This window comes from Mirounga angustirostris, unplaced genomic scaffold (assembly GCF_029215605.1).
Source record: "Mirounga angustirostris isolate CCGP_5_RB_7025 unplaced genomic scaffold, mMirAng1.0.hap1 SCAF_3, whole genome shotgun sequence".
Taxonomy (NCBI): domain Eukaryota; kingdom Metazoa; phylum Chordata; class Mammalia; order Carnivora; family Phocidae; genus Mirounga; species Mirounga angustirostris.
This window is the reverse complement of record NW_026991711.1, coordinates 131,071,968-131,090,808: the sequence shown is the minus strand read 5'-3', so window position 1 is coordinate 131,090,808 and position 18,841 is coordinate 131,071,968. Positions and strand designations below refer to the sequence as shown.

At 38.2% G+C, this 18,841-nt stretch overlaps 1 protein-coding gene across 2 annotated transcripts in view; it reads left to right on the top strand.

Moving 5' to 3' along the window:
- The first annotated feature begins 13,297 nt into the window (after positions 1–13,297).
- The window catches only part of SCN7A (sodium voltage-gated channel alpha subunit 7), an 86,555-nt gene continuing 81,011 nt past the window's right edge, over positions 13,298–18,841 (top strand). The window contains exon 1 of one of the 2 annotated variants that reach the window (XM_064586643.1): positions 13,298–13,604. In XM_064586643.1, coding sequence (XP_064442713.1) covers positions 13,595–13,604 — 10 coding nt within the window. In that variant the 5' untranslated portion in view covers positions 13,298–13,594. Of the gene's footprint in view, positions 13,605–13,725; positions 13,835–18,841 lie in introns of those variants that run through there. The other variant, XM_064586644.1, reaches the window with a different exon arrangement.

The following is an 18,841-nucleotide window of genomic DNA, read 5'->3' as shown; positions in this document are numbered from 1 at the left end:
ATCACTGGTAATGGCAAATAATTTTAATACATTTAGTACATTTGGGAATCTTTTCTTTCCTACTAATCATGCACAATTTGTTTTCTGCCAACCTGTCCAAATCCTCATTGCACTTTGCATTAAGTAGTCACAATTACTAAGAATGCTGTCTGATTGCAATATGATGCTATTCCTTTAACCTGTCTATATTTATTTTACTCTAAAGGAGATGTTTGGAAATTGCATTGTTGTTCTGCTATTGTTCTAATTGTTCCTTAATAATCTGTAGTACAAAGTTGAATAACAATAAAATATAACATTTATTAAGCAATTACTATGTCAAGAGCCTTATATTCGTTGCATTGTTTAATCGTCCTAATGACTTTAGACATAGATATATTATTATCTTGTTTTACAGTAACACATGCAACAATTCTTAAATCTCCAAAGTCCTACTGAGCCACAGTGGAAAGCACAGTATGTTCTCTGATTCCTTGGGTGTTACATTCTGGAAATGTAGATACATACATGTAGATATATCTAGGAAGAAGATACAATTGAACAAATAGTGACACAACTAATAACCTAATTACAGTAAGTAGTATGAAAGCCTATAGCTGGGGTAGCTATCTCTATCCTTAAAGATTTAAAAACTGAAGAATAAACAGCTGAAGGGAAAATAAAGCAAGAGGCAAAATGGTTTGAGATACTGTTGGGGCAGAAGCTGACTCAGAATGAAATGATAGTTAATTCTTTCTGTTTTGAATAACATGCTGAGGGGAAAAAAACTGATTTCGTCACCATTTATAAACATTTCAGAATGCTGGATTCGGATGGTTCATCTCTTTACCTTAGCTGATGTTTGTTGCACAAATTGAGACAGTGTTGGCAGGATATGAACCTTCCTAAAATGTTTCATTGCAAGTTGACTGTTGGTTCATTCAAGATTTTTTCTATCCATCAGCTGTGATTTTGGGGGCAGGGGTGGGGAGCAGGGATCCCGAAAGACAATTGCATTCTGTTTCTGCAAGGGATGCAATTACTTCTGGAAGAGAGTTGCCAACAGAGGGGAGGTTAGAACACGGAGTCTGCAGACAGGCTCCACTGAATGTGGGGGTGGAGTTTGAACAGAAGTATAGGTGAATTTCTCAGGATATGGCTTTAAATGCAATATTCATATAACAAGAGAAGAGCCAAATTAAGATTTGGTAGTTTTTTGGAAGTTCCTCTCATTTTCCCAGATGAGAAGATGGAGGTGCCATCTTTTTGGAAATTCATCTCATGAATAGTTGTTTTGTGAAATCTCTCATTTCAAGTCTGTTTGTTTATAGGGTAAAGAGGTAAAACAGCAATGGGCAGAGAGAAAGGACATTGTTTATATCTTCATGATAGTATCATAACTTCCTGGGAAATTATGTATCAACTTATTTTCAGTTAATTTTGTTTTATTAATGTAAAACATAAACATAGTGTAAAAAGTTAAACAGTCTTAAAAGGCCCAAAACAAAACCCACCCATCTTCTTAACTTTTCTTCCCAGTAGGCAACCCTTTAAATCATTTTAGCTGTTTTTTTTTTTTTTTAAGATTTATTTATTTATTTACTTTTGAGAGAGGGGAGGAAGGGCAGAGGGAGAGAATCTTCAAGTAAACTCCCTGCTGAGCGTGGAGCCTACTGCAGGGTTCCATCTCACCATCCATGAGATCATGACCTGAGCTGAAATCAAGAGTTGGATGCTTAACTGACTGAGGCACCCTGATGCTATTTTCATATATAATCTTCTACCGAATTTATACATACTATATAGATCCTGCTCTCTTTTATTTAATCAATTTTAAATATTATGTATCACATTTCTACTATGGAAAAATTAGCATTTTCCCTCTCTTTCATCCCCTTTCCATGCAAACATCCTGCCAATGTGGCTGTATCACACTGATTAAACCCACATTGGTTGCTTTCATAATATGATTCTGCTAGGTCAAGGAGAGTACTGTGATTGTATGTCCTTACATATATGCACTTTTGTTTTTTGCAGAGTTAATATTTGAATAACTTTTAAAAAAATTTTAGCCATTGGTTAAGTTTTTCACACCCTTCAAAATCTCTGTAAAATGCCTCCATGTACTTCAATGTACCTTTTCATCTAATCTGGACTGGGTGCTCCTGGGACGTGCAGTGCATCTCTCACCCTGGCACATTCCTTCTCATCATTGGGAAATGCCCCTTTGTTTTGAAACCTGTTTATTGGGTCCCAGGAGCATTTTTGTATTGTTTCCTTCTTGGAGAGATCACATTTCTCATAATTTCTTAAGGAAGAATGCATAGATGAAAAAATGCATGGAAAATAAATTTTGAGAAGTCCAATGCCTGAAAACCATTTACATTCTTCTCTTATATTATTAACTGATGGTTTGTGTGTAAAATACTAGAATGGAGATCATTTTACTCTAGAAATTTGAATTTACCACTCCATTGCCTTCTAGATTCCAAAGCTGCTACTAATAAACTTATTTATAGCCCAATCCCTCACTGTTGTTCTTAATCTACAGAATCTATTAGAACTTCTCTATCTAGTTTTCCCACCAATGTTATTCTACTGCTACAGGATGTAATCCAGAATTCCACATTATATCTACTTGTTGTGTCTCCTTAGTCCCTATAATCTATGACATTTCCTTGGTCTTTCTTTGCCTTTAGTGACTTTGACACCTTTGAAGAGTACTGACCAGTTATTTTGTAAGACCATCCCTCAGTTTGGGTTTGTCTTGTGTGTTCTCCTGATTAAATTGAGTTTATGCATATTTGACAAAATACCACAGAAGTGGTATTGATGTCTTCTCAGTGCATTTTATCAGAACGAACATGATGTTAGCATGTCTTATAACTGGTGATGTTAATTTTGATCATTTCATTATGTTGGCCTCTGTCAGGATACTCCACCGTAAAGTTGCTATTTTTCCCTTTGTAACTAATACCTATTCTCTGACTAGGTTCTTTGAGATTATGGGAATACCATTGCTCATCATACTTTCATCCTAAATAATACTTTGTTATTTACAGCAGTTTTAGATTTACCAAGGAACATTTTTGAGAAGAAAATGCAGAGTCCCCACTTACCACTGCCCCTACTCTTCACACAGTTTCCCCTCTTATTTGCATCTTAAATTAGCATGATATATTTGTTATAATTAATGAACTAATATTGATACATAATTATTAACTAAAGTTCATAATTCAGATTTCTTTTGTTTTTTAACATAATGTCATTTTTTTCTGTTTTGATATCCCATCCAGCTTACCATATTTACATGTAGTTGTCATATCCTAATCTTCTTTTGGATGTAGCAATTTCAGAGACTTCCTTCTTTTGATATTCTTAACAGTTTTAAGTAGTATTGGTCAGGTATATTGTAGGTTGTTCCTCTATTGGACTTTACCTGATGTTTTTCTCTTAGTCTGGGGATATGTGTTTTGGGAGGAAGATGACAGATGTGAAGTGCCATTTTCATCAAGTCATATCAAGAGTGCCTACTGTCAACATGATTTATGACTGTTGATGTTGACCTTGATCACCTGGCCGAGGTAATGTTTGTTAAGTTTCTACACTTTAAAGTTACTCTTTTCCCCTGTTTTCGTACTTTACACTTTGGAAGGAAGTCACTATGCCCAGCCCACGCTTCAGGGGTGAGGAGTTATTCTCTCTCTCCTTTAATGTGGTTTATCTACATAAATTATTTAGAATTCTTTTGCATGGGAAATTTGTTTCTTCTCCCACATTTATTAATTTATTCAATCATTTATTTATATCAGTATGGACTCACGGATATTTTATACTTTGAGTTATAATTGAACACTACTTTTTTATTTTGTTGCTCAAATTGTTCTAGCTTTGGTCATTAGTAGCTCTTTTGGTTGGCTTCCAAGTCCCTTTGCTTTGACACACCCCCATTAATGTGAGGTGGGTTTTTTGTTTGTTTTATTTATTTTTTTTAACATTTCTTTATTTTCTGGTGCTACAAGATGCACCAGATTCATCATGTATATTTCCTGCCCTAGTCCTAGAAACAGCCATTTCTCAAAGGAGTCCTGGTTAATTTTATTGGACAATGATATGGCACTCAGGATTTGGGCAGTAGATATACTGAGCATCCCTTGCTCTTAACTCACTTTTTTCTGTCTAGGAGTTTTAAAATCGTTTCTTTATCCAAAGATTATAATATTTTATGATAATTTTCTTTCATTGAGGGATTATTTTCATTTAAACTGATTGGCTTTCTGTTGGTCCATTCACTTGGGAGACTTAGGCCCTTCCATTCAAAGAAATTGGTTTGTATTATTTATTTAACAATTTGCTCTCACTTATTCTCTCTGCTCTCTTCTGGAATTCCTTTCAGCTGAAGGTTGAACCTTTGGAATTTATTCTCTAATTTTATCTTTAATATACTGCTCTCCATCTCTTTGTACATTTTTGGTGGTTTCCACAATTTTATTATTCAAGCTCTTTCTACATTACCATCATCATCATCATCATCATCACCATCATCATCTGTCATAGATATAGATTCCAGGAGGTCATTTATATATTGTTCCTTTAAAGTAGGGCATCCTATTCTTTTTTTTTTTTTTTTGCATCCTAGTCTTGTTCCATGGATACATCACTCTTATTTCTCATGTTAATTATATTGTCTTTGAATTTTCTTCTATGCTTTGCTCTGTCTCTTAAGTCCACAGAATTACTTCTTTCAATAGATTTGTTTCAGTTCCTCTCTGCCATGCTAAAGACATTCCTCAGATGTTCAATGATTCTTGTTTAGTGATCCCTAAGTAACCAAATGGATACTCTATACATTTATGTATGTGTCTGAGGGTTAAGGGAATAAATCCTGTGGAATAGAAGGCTTTATTCTAGGATGATTCAGTAATCAGCCAACTTTTTTCTTGAGGACACCAAAATGCCAGAATCCATGGGTCTATCCTGTGGGAAAAATCAGGTTTTCTAGTGGAAGATCCTAGAATCTCTCTTCTGAAATATAAAATGTAACTACTAGAATTCTGGGTGTTGGTTAAGAGAAAGAACCTGGAGCAGAGGGGAGAGTCTTATCATTGAGAATATAAATTTTTATTAATGTTCCTCTTTTCAATCCAGCACCTCTCTTCATTCTCCTCTGTGTTTAGTATCCCAGATTTCAAGCCACTGCAATCCAAATTTCCTTGAGAACATATCTCCTACCATGATTGAGGAAGAGGGCAGTTAGCAGAGTGGGCTAGAGTTGGACCTCTGGTGGCCTAAAGATTTTCAAATAACTTCCTGTTTATAGCACCCAATCTTGCCCATTTGTATGATAACCAGGTCTCTTCAATTCCTGAGATTTTCTAGTTGTCTGCAGAAAGGATTAGTTTCTCTCACCAGGATCAGTCTTTATAGGCAACTAGATTAGACTTTCTTTGTTTCACTTTACTAAATCATTTATTTTAATTTTCCCATCTGCATTTCTCTTCATATATTGTATTTTGATGTTATAAATGTTTCATTGTTTCACTGAAGATTCTGTTAGCAATTTCTGGTTTTTGTACTCCCTGTTTTGAAATATTTGGGAAAGGAAAAGTTGTAAGAAGAGTTTTTGAGCTGGCATTTTATCAAACCAAAAAGTGTTAGAAATAAATAATGTAAAAAAACTATGAAACCTAATGCATTGGAGGAAACAAACTAGACTCTATAACTATTCGATTAGTCCTTCAATCTGAATTTCTTGCCTGACAATTGTAGTTTAGGTGGGGAGAAATGTTTATTGATGATTTTGGCTATGCATTTGTAAGTTCTTTAATCTTTAGAAGTCATAACATTTTTTTCTAATTTGCTGTTTGGCAGGGGCATGAAGTCTGAATAGAATGCCAATTGTAGATACAGACACGGCATGGAAGAAGTTGCTGGTCATCCCACAATATTTATTCTTACCTTTCTCTGTATTAGTAGAAACCTCAACTTTTGACTCCCAACTGAATAGAAACCAGAATGAATATCACATTTCTTAACCTTCCTTGCTACCAATTGTGTCTATGGGGTTAAGTTCTGGCTAAAATTATATGAAAGCAAGAATGTGTAAAATAAAACTTCTAGATTGTAATATTTAGTGGAATGGGCATGAATTCCATTTCTTCTATTCCCTTTTTCTACTGCCTGGAATAAAAATGTATTGGTGAGCCATCTGAATTATGTGAATGAGGGTTTAATACACTAGAGATAGCAAATCAACAAAATTGAAAGAGCCTCATTCGGGGATATTTTGGACTGCTTATACCTGGATTATTAGGTTTGAGAGAAAGAAAGTCACAGTTATTTTAAGTTTCCGTTACAGCAGTCAAATCTGACTTTTACATGTGACATGTATATACTCAACTATTTCACATATATATACCTAAATTATAATGGGATTTCTAGATAAATGACAACAAATTGCAAATTTGTAATTATCTTTATTTTCTATTTTATTTTTTCATTTGAAAATATTCTGGGCTTCTGCCAAGCCTGGTTAGGAATTAGTTGATACATGATTATTGGATACAAAATTGCAAAATGGAATGCATTGTGATCAGGAACATTTTGAACAGAAACATCAGATATATCTGTGATCTTTGTAATCTGATTCTTAGGACCGAGACAAACTATAAAGTATAGGTACAAAATGACCCACCATATACTATATGAGTGTGTGTTTTCCATATGAGATATTTGACAGTTTTCTCTGCTGATTTCCAATATTTATTTATTTGTTTACTTTTAAAGATTTTATTTATTTATTTGACAGAGAGAGAGAGAGCGCACAAATGGGGGGGAGGGGCAGATGGAGAGGGAGAAGCAGGCTCCGTGGAGGAGGGGCTCAATTCCAGTACCCTGAGATCATGACCTGAGCTGAAGGCAGAAGCTTAACCCACTGAGCCACCCAGGAACCCCTGATTTCAATATTAATATGGCTTTTTGCTGATATTCTTTATTTTTATTTTTTTTTTAAGATTTTATTTATTTGACAGAGAGAGACAGCAAGAGAGGGAACAAAAGCAGGGGGTTACAAGGGAGGGAGAAGCAGGCTTCCCGCTGAGCAGGGAGCCCAATGTGGGGCTCGATCGCAGGACCCTGGGATTAGGACCTGAGCCGAAGGCAGACGCTTATTGACTGAGCTACCCAGGTGCCCCGATATTTTTTATTGACTGTGCCTATCTTTGGAAGATTTTTGGAAGGAGTCAAATTGGGGCTATGAGTTTATATATATGTGTGTGTGTGTATATATATATATATGTATGTATATATGTATGCATATTACACATATATGTATGTGTATTACATATATATGTATGTATGTATGTCTTTATATATATAAACATATGTTATCCAGGTGTGTATGTATATACATCCAGGAAGCTAAGAAATTGAAATTGAAATCAGTTTAGAAAGTATCAACTGATAAAATGTTATTCTCCACCCTTTTGTAGAGGAGGACAAATAGCTTTAACCATCAATGGTCTATTCTTTCATTTCTGAGAATCCCTAATAAGCAAGCCATTTATTGTGTTCCTCTGACACTGTTAAATAACTCTCTATAGTTTTATTCATTGTCCAGATTCTTACAGTTCTGGAACCTGGGATAGCGTGGAAGACTATGGCGAGATTTTCTTAGAATACTTTTAAAGAACTCAAACATATAAATAGAATGTTATACATTTAAAAATAGTGGTAAAGGAACTGATTCTGGCTTTGCAGTACTGTCTTTCTGTAGGTATGTGAGGATGACAAAAAGTGAAACAATAGGAGTGCCTGGCTGTTTCAGTCAGTAGAGCATGTGAGTCTTGTAAGGGTTGTAAGTTTGAGTCCCATGTTGGTGTTGTAAGTTTGAGTCCTATGTTGGATGTAGAGATTATTTTAAAAAATAAAGTCTTAAGAAAACAAGCAAGTATTATGGATGGACTGTTTGTAGCCCTCTCCCCCACATGCACCCAAATTAATATGTTGAAACTCTACTCCTCGGTGTGATGGTAATAGGAGATGGGGCCTTTGGGAAGTGATTAGGATTAGACCAGATCAAAGAGTGGAGCCCTCATGAATGGGTTTAGTGGCCTTATAAGAATCATGAGAGAACTTGCTTCTTCTCTCAGCTCTTCACCATGTGACGATACAAGTAGAAACCAATAGTCTGCACCCTAGAAGAGGGTTCTCACTGGAACCTGACTATGCTGGATCTCTCATCTCAGACTTCCAACCTCCCAAACTGTGAGAAATCAATTTCTATTGTTTAGAAACCACCAAGTTTGTAGTATTTTGTTATAGCATCCCTAATTGACTAAGACAAAATGGATTCTAGGTATTTTCCTATGATATTGCACATGACATATGGAAAGCTAACTAACATTAGCTAAAAAGAAAAAAATATGAAGTCTTGGGGCGCCTGGGTGGCTCAGTTGGTTAAGCAACTGCCTTCAGCTCAGGTCATGATCCTGGAGTCCCGGGATCGAGTCCCGCATCAGGCTCTCTGCTCGGCAGGGAGTCTGCTTCTCCCTCTGACCCTCCCCCTCTCATGCTCTCTCTCTCTCTCAAATAAATAAATAAAATCTTTAAAAAAAAAAAATATGAAGTCTTAAGAACTTTAAAATTCAAATGATTCAAATCATTCAAATGACTTTCTGCAATATGATTTATATTATATTCACTCTGAACGATATCTAAGCCTGGATTTTGACAACAAACCCAAGCCAACGTCTATTCCTTATTACACTAGAATAAGGGTAGGGGAAGTTCCTCTTGGATGCTGAGGGCTTTAGTTCCTTGAGTGCCTTGGCATTCCCTATAGATATCATTGGATTTTCTTGTTTTTACCCTTTCTTTTCAGAGAGACCTGTGCTTTATATCAAGATTCTGCAACCAGGGGAAATTTTCCTACCTATATATTACAAAAGCATTAAAGTATATAAGTACCAGAGATTAGACAGAATGAAAGCAGATCAACAATTCTCATGTTCTTCATATTACGTGTGTTCTATGATCTATTTCTATGGTGAATCACTACATTTTTCTGGGAAGCACACAGTGGGTTAGGGGCATGCTTGGTGTTCATTCCTTTAGCAAATTTACTGGATTTGCTACATTACAACCCGTGTTCTAAGTGTTACCTCGTAGCAGGGGATAAACAAGTATTGTCATGCAGCCTTCATTCTGGTAGAACAAAACATAAAATAAACAAATAAGCAATTGATATTTAGCATGTTAGATAAGTGTTATGGGGAAAAACAAAGCAGTTGCTAGCTATGACAAGATTCAAAGTGTGGGAATTATAGCTGAGGTGGAGTGGAGAAAGAGATCCTCTATTAGGGAGGAAATCAGAAGCTAGGCTATTAGATGTTTCATCCAAATGTTGTTGGTATACAAATGGATGGGAAAGTTATTAATAATAGAAAGAGTCTGGGTAGAGGACAAGACTGTCAACCAGAAAGTAAATCCTTAATAAATAAGAATGCCCATAAAGTTAAAAGATGAATGCTGGGCTAGGAGAAGAAAAAGATGACACAGCTAGACACACATATCTTCAAAAAAGGAGTTTTGATTTGTTTGCATTTTGGGAGAATTGTTTAAGGTTTTACCAAACCTGGACGTGGTGAAATGGAGTGAGAATAAAAACAAGAGTCCCATCCACACTCCTGACGCTGACATCTTTGAGGTTAGAATAAACAACCCCCACTTAAGCAGGCTGCAAGGAAAATAATTCCCCTAGGCGCCTATCAGGTTTGAGTGTAGTGTGATGAAGCAGGTTTTTCTTTTCTTTTTTTAAAATTTATTTTATTTTATTTAAATTCAATTAGTTAACATATAATATATTATTAGTCTCAGAGGTAGAGTTCAGTGATTCATCAGTTGCATATAATACCCAGCGCTCATTACATTACATGCCCTCCTCCTTTATGCCCATCATCCAATTACCCCATCCCCCACCTCTCATCCCCTCCAACAACCCTTTGTTTCTTATAGTTAAGAGTTTCTTATGGTTTTTCTCCCTCTCTGATTTCATCTTATTTTATTTTTCCCTCCCATCCCCTATGATTCTGTTTTGTTTCTTAAATTCCACATATGAGTGAGATCATATAATTGTCTTTCTCGGACTGACTTGTTTCACTTAGCATAATACCCTCTACTTCCATCCACGTCATTGCAAATGGCAAGATTTCATTTTTTGATGGCTGTGTAATATTCCTGTGTGTGTGTGTGTGTGTGTGTGTATACACATACACCACATCTTCTTTACCCATTCATCTGTCGATGGACATCTGGGCTCTTTCCATAGTTTTGCCATTGTGGACATTGCTGCTCTAAATGTTGGGGTGCAGGTGCCCCTTCAGATCACTACATTTATAACTTTGGAGTAAATACCTAGTAGTGCAATTGCTGGGTCGTAGGGTGGCTCTATTTTTAACTTTTTGAGGAACCTCCATACTGTTTTCCAGAGTGGCTGCACCAGCTTGCATTCCCACCAGCAGTGTAAAAGGGCTCCCCTTTCTCCATATCCTCACCAAAATCAGTTTTTTCTTGATGAGGTAGGACATGCAGGTCTAGAGTTTCCACCTTCTGAATATGTACTCAAGAAACACAGCTTAGAAAACATGATTATAAGGTTCTTCTTCTTTTTTTTTAAATTTTATTATGTTATGTTAGTCACCATACAGTACATCATTGGTTTTTGATGTGGTGATCCATGATCCATTGCTTTCGTATAACACCCAGTGCTCCATGCCGTACGTGCCCTCTTTAATACCCATCACCAGGCTAACCAATCCCCCCTCCCCCTTCCCCTCTAAAACCCTGTTTGATTATAAGGTTCCTAAGGCAGAAGTGTGGAAAACAAAGAGCTTCCCTCTACTGAGCAATTCAAAAGAATCTCATCAACTCAGTATTAGGAGCATAATGATCGCCAAAATTTGTCAGATTAATTTAGTAATATTATCTAACAATGGTGGCAATGATGTAGGAAAAATGTTAGTGTTCAAAGCCGATGGCCAAGAAAGAATTCTTGAGACGTCTTTGGTACAAAAAGGTGGTTTTATGAAAGCACGGGGACAGGACCCGTGTGCAGGAAGAGCTGCACTGGGGTCATGAGGAGTGGCCCATGATATACTTTCAAGTTGGGAGGGGATTAGGGAGAGCATAAATCTCTAAGGAATTTTGGAAACAAGGTTTCTAGGACCTTGAGGGGGCTACCTGTTGTTGGGGAAAAGTCATTTATTACTGTCTAATAAAACTTGAGTCATGAGACCCTTCAGATATATACTGGAGGGTCATATGCTTGGGGGATGATTGCCAACATAAGATAAAGGAAGTTTCCAAAGGAATATTTATATGTTAAAGTTACAGGATCCTGGGAGTCAGGCTAGGGTTTTCTTTTGCCCATAGCAAAGTATTAATATTGAGGCAGCTGAGTTCCTAGAGGAATGTCACTCTGCCTGTTTCAAGGACTTGTCAGTTGGCTGCAAGTAGTAAGGAAATTTAATAATTTTCTTCAGCCTTTTTTCCCACATTAGCAACATATTTACTCCAGAAAAACAAAAAATGATTGCCCAGCTCAGAAGATCAATCCAACATCATTGGTTTCCCTTCTATTTGTCTCTTGTTTCTATTTTTGGTTTGCACAGCATCTTGTGTTCATTACACATTATACAAAGCAGTTTATGTCAAGTATATTATTTAAGCTTTAAAACATTTAATATTAAATTTGTTAAATGTTTCTTATGTTTTAATGACTGCAAGATGCTTAGATTTTCCTGGGTGAAAAGGGATGCATAAGTTGGATTGCCCCAAAAGAAAGTTCTATGCACTAGAACATTCACTTGTACTGCCATCACAAACTGTGGGAAAGAGAAGACGATAATCTATACATTTTTTTATTATGTTCAGTTAGCCACTGTATAGTTTGTTAAAAAGAAATCAAGTGGATGTTTGACACTATGAAGTAATTGTTAATTTTTAGTTACGATAATCGTACTGGGTTGTATTGAAGGGGTTGTATTTTTAAAGATCTTATTCAGAGTCTTAAGTTAATATAATTTTGGATAAAATATTATGATGTCTGGACTACTTTTAAGCTAATCCAAAGTGAGGGGGCAAGTATAGATAGAACAAGATTGGCTACGTGTTGATAATAGTTGAGGCAGTGTGATTGAGGTGGAGTGATGAGTACAAAGGAGTTTGTTATACTTTCTTTGTATTTTCGTATATGTTTGAAATCTTTCATAACAAGAGTGTAATTTAAACAAACAAAATACATGTAACAAGGCCTTTTCTGTGAGTCATGGAGGAAACATGCAGTCCCTGACATGGTTTGCATAGAACCAGTGTTAGTTTCGTTCCTCTTTACCCTTCTGTCTCATGCCTTGGAATATACAATTAGAGCTTCTTACAAATATACACGATTTCTTTTCCCTTTTCCTCATTTTTGTTATTTTTCTTGGTGTGTTGTAAAAATTTTTTTTCTTTTTTTTTATTACTATATTCAGTTAGCCAGCATATAGTACATCATTAGTTTTTGATGTAATGTTCAACGATTCATTAGTTCACCATTTTCAAACAAGATAGGGTTATAAAATGAGTGTTCTGTGGTGTAGCCAAGTTTCCAAACTCCCTTTGGGAAAGAAGGTCCAACAGCTCTTCTTTTCACCCCCAAACTTGATTGTTGCACCCAGTTTTTCCAAATATGCATGATTTTTCCTCTGCCCTTTGTATCTCAAGTTACCAGAGTGGGAAAGAAATCCAGAGTGAGGTTGTAATAGCTCCAACCCATTCACACCCATCCCCGACCCCCACACTCCTAAGCAATGTTCAGATCTGAATGCTGCAGGCTGACAATTGCCCCTGACAAGCTCTACTGGGACAGCTCGGTAAGGGGAGAGAGAAAGCAACTGGAGGTGAAGATCTGAGTTTGCCGCCTTCCTCTCTTCCTCTCCCCTCCTCTCTCTCTTATTCCCACCCCTCCAAAACCCTTAGCTGCATACCCCCTCTTCCTATCCTCTCCATCTTTTCATGCTCTTGCATCAGCTCCCCCTCCTCACGGATCCCCTCCTCTCGCCCCCTCCCTTCTCCAGCAGCTGTGGAGGAGACCCGAGCGGAGCAGCTGCCGGTCAGGCCTAAGCGGTGGCGGCTGCGGGTCTCTGTCTCCATCACCCCGCCCACGCCCGGTCTGCATGGCCAAGTCGCGCACCGGCCTGGGGATGAGGGCGGGGGAGACGGTGGCGTGGCCGGGAGATGGGAGGGAGGAGTGGGAAAGACATAAACACAGCATCAAGGCGGCAGGCGCGGCTCCACTGCGCATCTGGCCAGGAGGGCTCTCTGGGCCAGTGGCTGGGCAGCCACCCCAGGGACCCGGTTTCTAGCTGGGAATCCAGTGGGGCCCATTCACCGCCGAGCCGTCGTGACCTGTAGCATCAGCTGGTGAGGAGAGACGCCAGCCTAGCAGCACCTCCTAAGCAACCAGAACTGGGAAAGCCAGAGAGATCCGGGAAGAAAAAGAAGCCCAGGAGGAGAAAAGGGCTCCAGGGAGTTCTGCTTCTCAGAGTTCCCTCAGGTGCTGCTGGAGACCCGTCACATGGTAGCAAGTAAGTGCCTTTTCTTGCTGTGTGCCCAGCCCCAGGATGGTGAGAGCCGCCATCTGCTGCCACCCTTTCCCGCCCACCCCCAGCCAGCCCCACCCCATACACACCCTTAGAGTCTTGAGCAGTAGATTTAAGATTCTGGACCTGAATTAAGAGAGCTACTTCAAAGGCAGCATTGGTGTGTGGATGTTTACTCTGCACTGTGTCCCCGGTCAGTTTTCTCATCCCACCCGGTAAGCTTCTGAAGCCAAGATGCTTTACACTAACAGAGCAGAAATTAAGAGTTTCTAATTTCTAGAAACCCTATATGGCAATGACTTCTAGGTTACATGACACAATGATAGAATAGAGGGAATAAAAGCTTACTCAGGATGGAGTATACTTTGAAGGAATCTTGTCTCTTATTTTAAATAACTTAGTGATTTTAAAATTGGTGCTTTTCATATGTGAATCAACAGTATAAAATTAGAGGCATGGATTAAAAAATTAAAAAAAAACAAAAACAAAAAACAGAGCCATAGATGTGATGGGAAATGGTGTGCCCAGTTTAAATGGCTGGGCATTTTGGTATTGTTTGGATCAACAGGTTTGTTTCTGATTTTGTCTTGGTTAGCCTGTAAACTGAATACCTTCTGGAAGTTTTCTTCTAGAAGTGATAATGTATTCATTGTGACTCTTGTTATATGTTGCCTCCAATACTTAGGATATTGGTCAAAGCAGGACAAATGATAAAAATATGTGGAATGACACACTGATATGCTCCTTTTATTAATGGAAATGATGGAGTCAAATTTGGATATTGGCCAGAAAATTCTCTTGAAATGAGAAGTTTGGGTGGTATTTTTTTTTTTTTAAAGATTTTATTTATTTATTTGACAGAGAGAGACATAGTGAGAGCAGGAACACAAGCAGGGGGAGTGGGAGAGGGAGAAGCAGGCCTCCCGTGGAGCAGGGAGCCTGATGTGGGACTCGATCCCAGGACCCTGGGATCATGACCCGAGCTGAAGGCAGACGCTTAACGACTGAGCCACCCAGGCGCCCAGTTTGGGTGGTATTTTTGTGGATACTTTTCTTCCTGGCTATTGTTCAAGAGAGTAGTTTTTGGCAAAATAGAAAGAATCTGGGCCATGTAGTAAACAGAGTCTTGTGCACCATACCTGCTATTTTCCAGCTCTAATTAAAGTTTCTAAAATCCAGCCACTAGTTTTACAAATCAAGAAGATAAGACCCATAGGTAATCTGCTGAGGTTGGTTGGCTAATCAATACTAAGCTGAAGTCCAATAAAGACTTTGAAATTTAGAATTATAAAAATTGATTTTCATTTTTCAAAAATGAAATGAGTTATTTAACTTTTGATTAAGTTTTATTCTTCTTATTTGTAAATGACACATCAAAAGCTTACATATCCTGATAAGGACTGAACAACACAGATTACATGAAGGGTTTTGTAAATGTAATATCGTGTGTAACTGTTGCTTGTATAAGGAATTGTTTTGTGTTTTTATCCACTTCCTTATTCTAGCTCTCATTTTATGTTTATATAAAAATGAAAGGGGCTTTGACAGCCTCACTACAGTGCCCTAAAGGAAAAGAAATTCAAATCCAGGTTCTGATCTCTTGGTACCTCTACAGTTTAAAGTATATTCTAACCTGTGAGACTCCATCTTCACAAAATTGTGTGCCATGGTTAATAATTCATATTTAAATACTTTTGAATATTCTCAAAATAAGCTCTACCCTCTTCCTCTTTTTAGCTTTAAATTTTATTTTAGGTATGTGGTCATACTTCTTGGGACGTAAGTAGATTGGATATTGCTAAATTTATTTGGCCCATTAATTAATGTAGGAGAAAAGAAAGTTTAGGTATACAATATTCTACTCTTAACTGCTGGGATTCACTGTAATCCTGGACTCAGGGAAGAGGTACTGTGAGCCCCTTCTTTCCAGTCGATGTGTTTGAAAACAAGAGGAGAAAAACCTGAAATTGGATGTAGGCTCAAGAAAAGGGACGTATAGACCCCCAATGACATAGGCAGGCCCCACGACCTGCTGCAGTTTATCAGTCTCCACTAAGGAGCAGAAGGGAGAGCCAAACATCCTGGCATTCTGTCTCACAGCCTCCTGTGGAAGAGGCTCTGGTAGGGTAGTTGATATACACTCCGACTAATTTTGCCCAGGTAGGATGAATACAGCTTTAAAGCACCCTGGGAATGAAACAGCAATATTTTGCTCAATACCTTACTTAGGGAAGAAGTATCCTAATACATCTCAGTCCTAGATCTCGTTAGGATAGGATCTGTACCACAATGCGGCTACTCAAAGATTGACTGACAACCCTATGGCTAGCATCATAGACCCTCTCTTAAAAGCTTATGGTGGGGGCATTAGTATAAAAGCGATGTTCTTGATTTCTGGGACTCTTGTCCCACTATTTTTACTAACCAGTATCAGTTTGGTCAGCTGTGAGACGATATCTGTAAGTCCCACCCACACTGACTAGCTATTAACGATGTAGCCATCCACCATCATATGAACTTGTACAGATCTCATTTTTCCTTGAGTTGGCCCCTTTCTCTTCTATTAGTGTGGGTTGACCAAGGCCAGGTAAGTAAGTCATCACCTCTGCAATGCTGAAGGAGGAAACCTTTAAGGCTGAAGAGTAAGTTTTCACCTGAGGGCTTCTAGGGATGTTTTTCAGCTGGTCTGTATCTCTTAGCCTATCTGGGATCATAATTTCCATGGATTTGTTCATTCATTGCTATTTATAAATCAGGCTTATTCTAGTTGTACTCCATGCCAGTGGGAGATCCCTCCTTTGCCTTGCAAAGAGTTATCCCTGTTATATACAGAGTATTCCTGACTGGATTGACTCAGCCTATTGCTAGCTGAAGGTAACCACTCTGTGGACAGCTGTGGACACCACAATCATTGTGGTGGCAGGCAGGTGCCACACTGACTATATCAACATCAAACAAAAGGTTGGTCAAAATGCTGAAGCTAGCACCCCTCACCAACACCCCCCCAACCCGGGCCAGAGAAATTATGACTTTAAAAGTCCGAGATTAGTAGGACAGAGCATTTGGTTTTAAACTAGAACCAAAGGATGCTGATTTAGGAGCCACAGTACCTGGTTGAATATATGGTGCTGAGTGGAATATTTCTTCCCTTCTATTTCAAATGCCAGAGTGAGGCAATTGATCCACCAGTCTTTAATTCTCTGAGTTGTCCCAGAGGTTGCAGGGTCCAAGCACCTGATTATAGGCTCTAACTTTGGCTCTGGTCCATATCCAGTCTCACCCTAATGTTTCAAAGTTGCTCTTCAATATGAGAAGGAGTTGAATATCTATGTGTTTGGTTCTTCATTTGAAAAGCTAGAGTAGTTTTGAGGTGGGAGTAGATCCTGGAAAAGCAGACCAACTCTTTCAGAATGATCAGAAGTAGAGGTAAGTAGCCAGTTGTAAGAGACCTCCAGGGTTCCAGTAAATGTGACAGTTTTGGAATTTTTTTTTAAATTTTGTGTTCCATAGATCTAATTGCATCTAAAACCATAGGCGAAAAGGCCTCAGGATTGCTGATGGGTATAGAAGTTACATATATAACAATCTCTCCTTTGTATTACTCTAGCAGGGGCAAGAATTCATTCCTCCTTCCTGAGCTCTTAAATGGACTCTGGCCAGTTTCTTCTGGTCAGGGGTCTGACTGACTAGGGTCACAAGAACAGTTAGTTCTGTAAAGATTCTGGCATTTCCCCAATATTCTTGTTTTGGTGGGCTGGACAGGCACAGCTTGGAAGTTGTTATTGTATCCATAGAAATAAGTGAAACATGCTAGTGAACCATAAGGCTGCCATAGAGAAGTTCAAGTGGGCTTAGTTAAAACTGAGGGAGCTTTCCTTCATGTTCCTGGAAGCCTTCCCTGCCTCCATGACTAGTCATAATGGCTCACCCTGGTGAGACTCCATTTTACACAGTGACTTACTGTCTTGCACCCACTCAGGGCTTTCAAATGTCCACTGAGCTTTCTTTGGGCTAATTCTGGTAAGTGAATTTGAGACCAGACACTAAGATTTTGTCACATGATACCTTTGTCCATATTTCTTCTCTTCAGTATAAATTGTACCACTCTGAATGTATATGACCTGCACTCCTCCACCCTGGCAAGAAAATACTTGTGAAGACCTCAGCTCCTGATTATTTTAATGAACCATTACTAGAATCCAAGATTACTAAGTTTTGGGGGGGAATTCAGTCCTCAAAAGAGATCTTTTTATTTGAGGGACAGTTGGGACCTGTCTGTTGGGATTTTTGGTGGTACTCATTTATTTACAAGGGTGTTTTCCTAGTTTTTGAATCCAGAGGAATTCCTGGATTATAATTCTTAGGGACTATAATCAAAACAAAATGGCAATGCATACGTATGTTTCTGAAAGTTACTTATTTACCCTTTTCCTCTGCAGGATGATATATTCTAGGAATACTTGGCTGAAATTGTCAGAGGGAGTTGAGTCAGAATTAAGTGGGTATATTGAAGCCAAAATACACTGACCTGGGATCAGAGCAGGGCTACAGGAAGAATCCAGGTCCAAAGACAAAGGAGAAAGTCAGGCAAGATAGACTGTATGCTCAGGAGAGGTAAAAGTAGGAACAAGATCATCAAAACTAAATAAGAAGTAAGCAGCTGAAGTGGAAAAATAATCAAAAAGCAGAACACCAAGTCAGTTCAAGTCCAGAGGAGAGACAGCTACCAAATTCCAGGTGGATTGGTGCCACTCTGGTCAATCTGTTCTTTTTTCCCAAGCCTTCAGTGTGTAAACTCTCCATTTCTGGATTTTGGTAGTACATATACATGGTAAATTAAGTTCAAGTAGTATAGAAATATTAACCAGAAGGTGACAAAATCCCCTGACACTTTTACAACCCCTCTCCATAAATGTAGCAACTTCCTTCCTTCCAGAGGGGGATCATTAAGCATTCACTAGCATATATAACACTATGTATGTAATTCTTATAAAATACTTCAGTCAAAGGTGAACAATGCAAGCCAATTTCAACATTAGGTTTTTCACTAATTTATTTTGGGAATCTTTCCATCTGAGCACAGACATATGTATCTCATTTTTCATTATTACTAAATAGCATTCCATTATAGCAACATTTTGAAATTTATGGTATCGATTTCTTAGGTTAGACTATTTGGTTGTTTCTAGTCTTTGAAACTAAAAGTATAGTGTGATTAACAT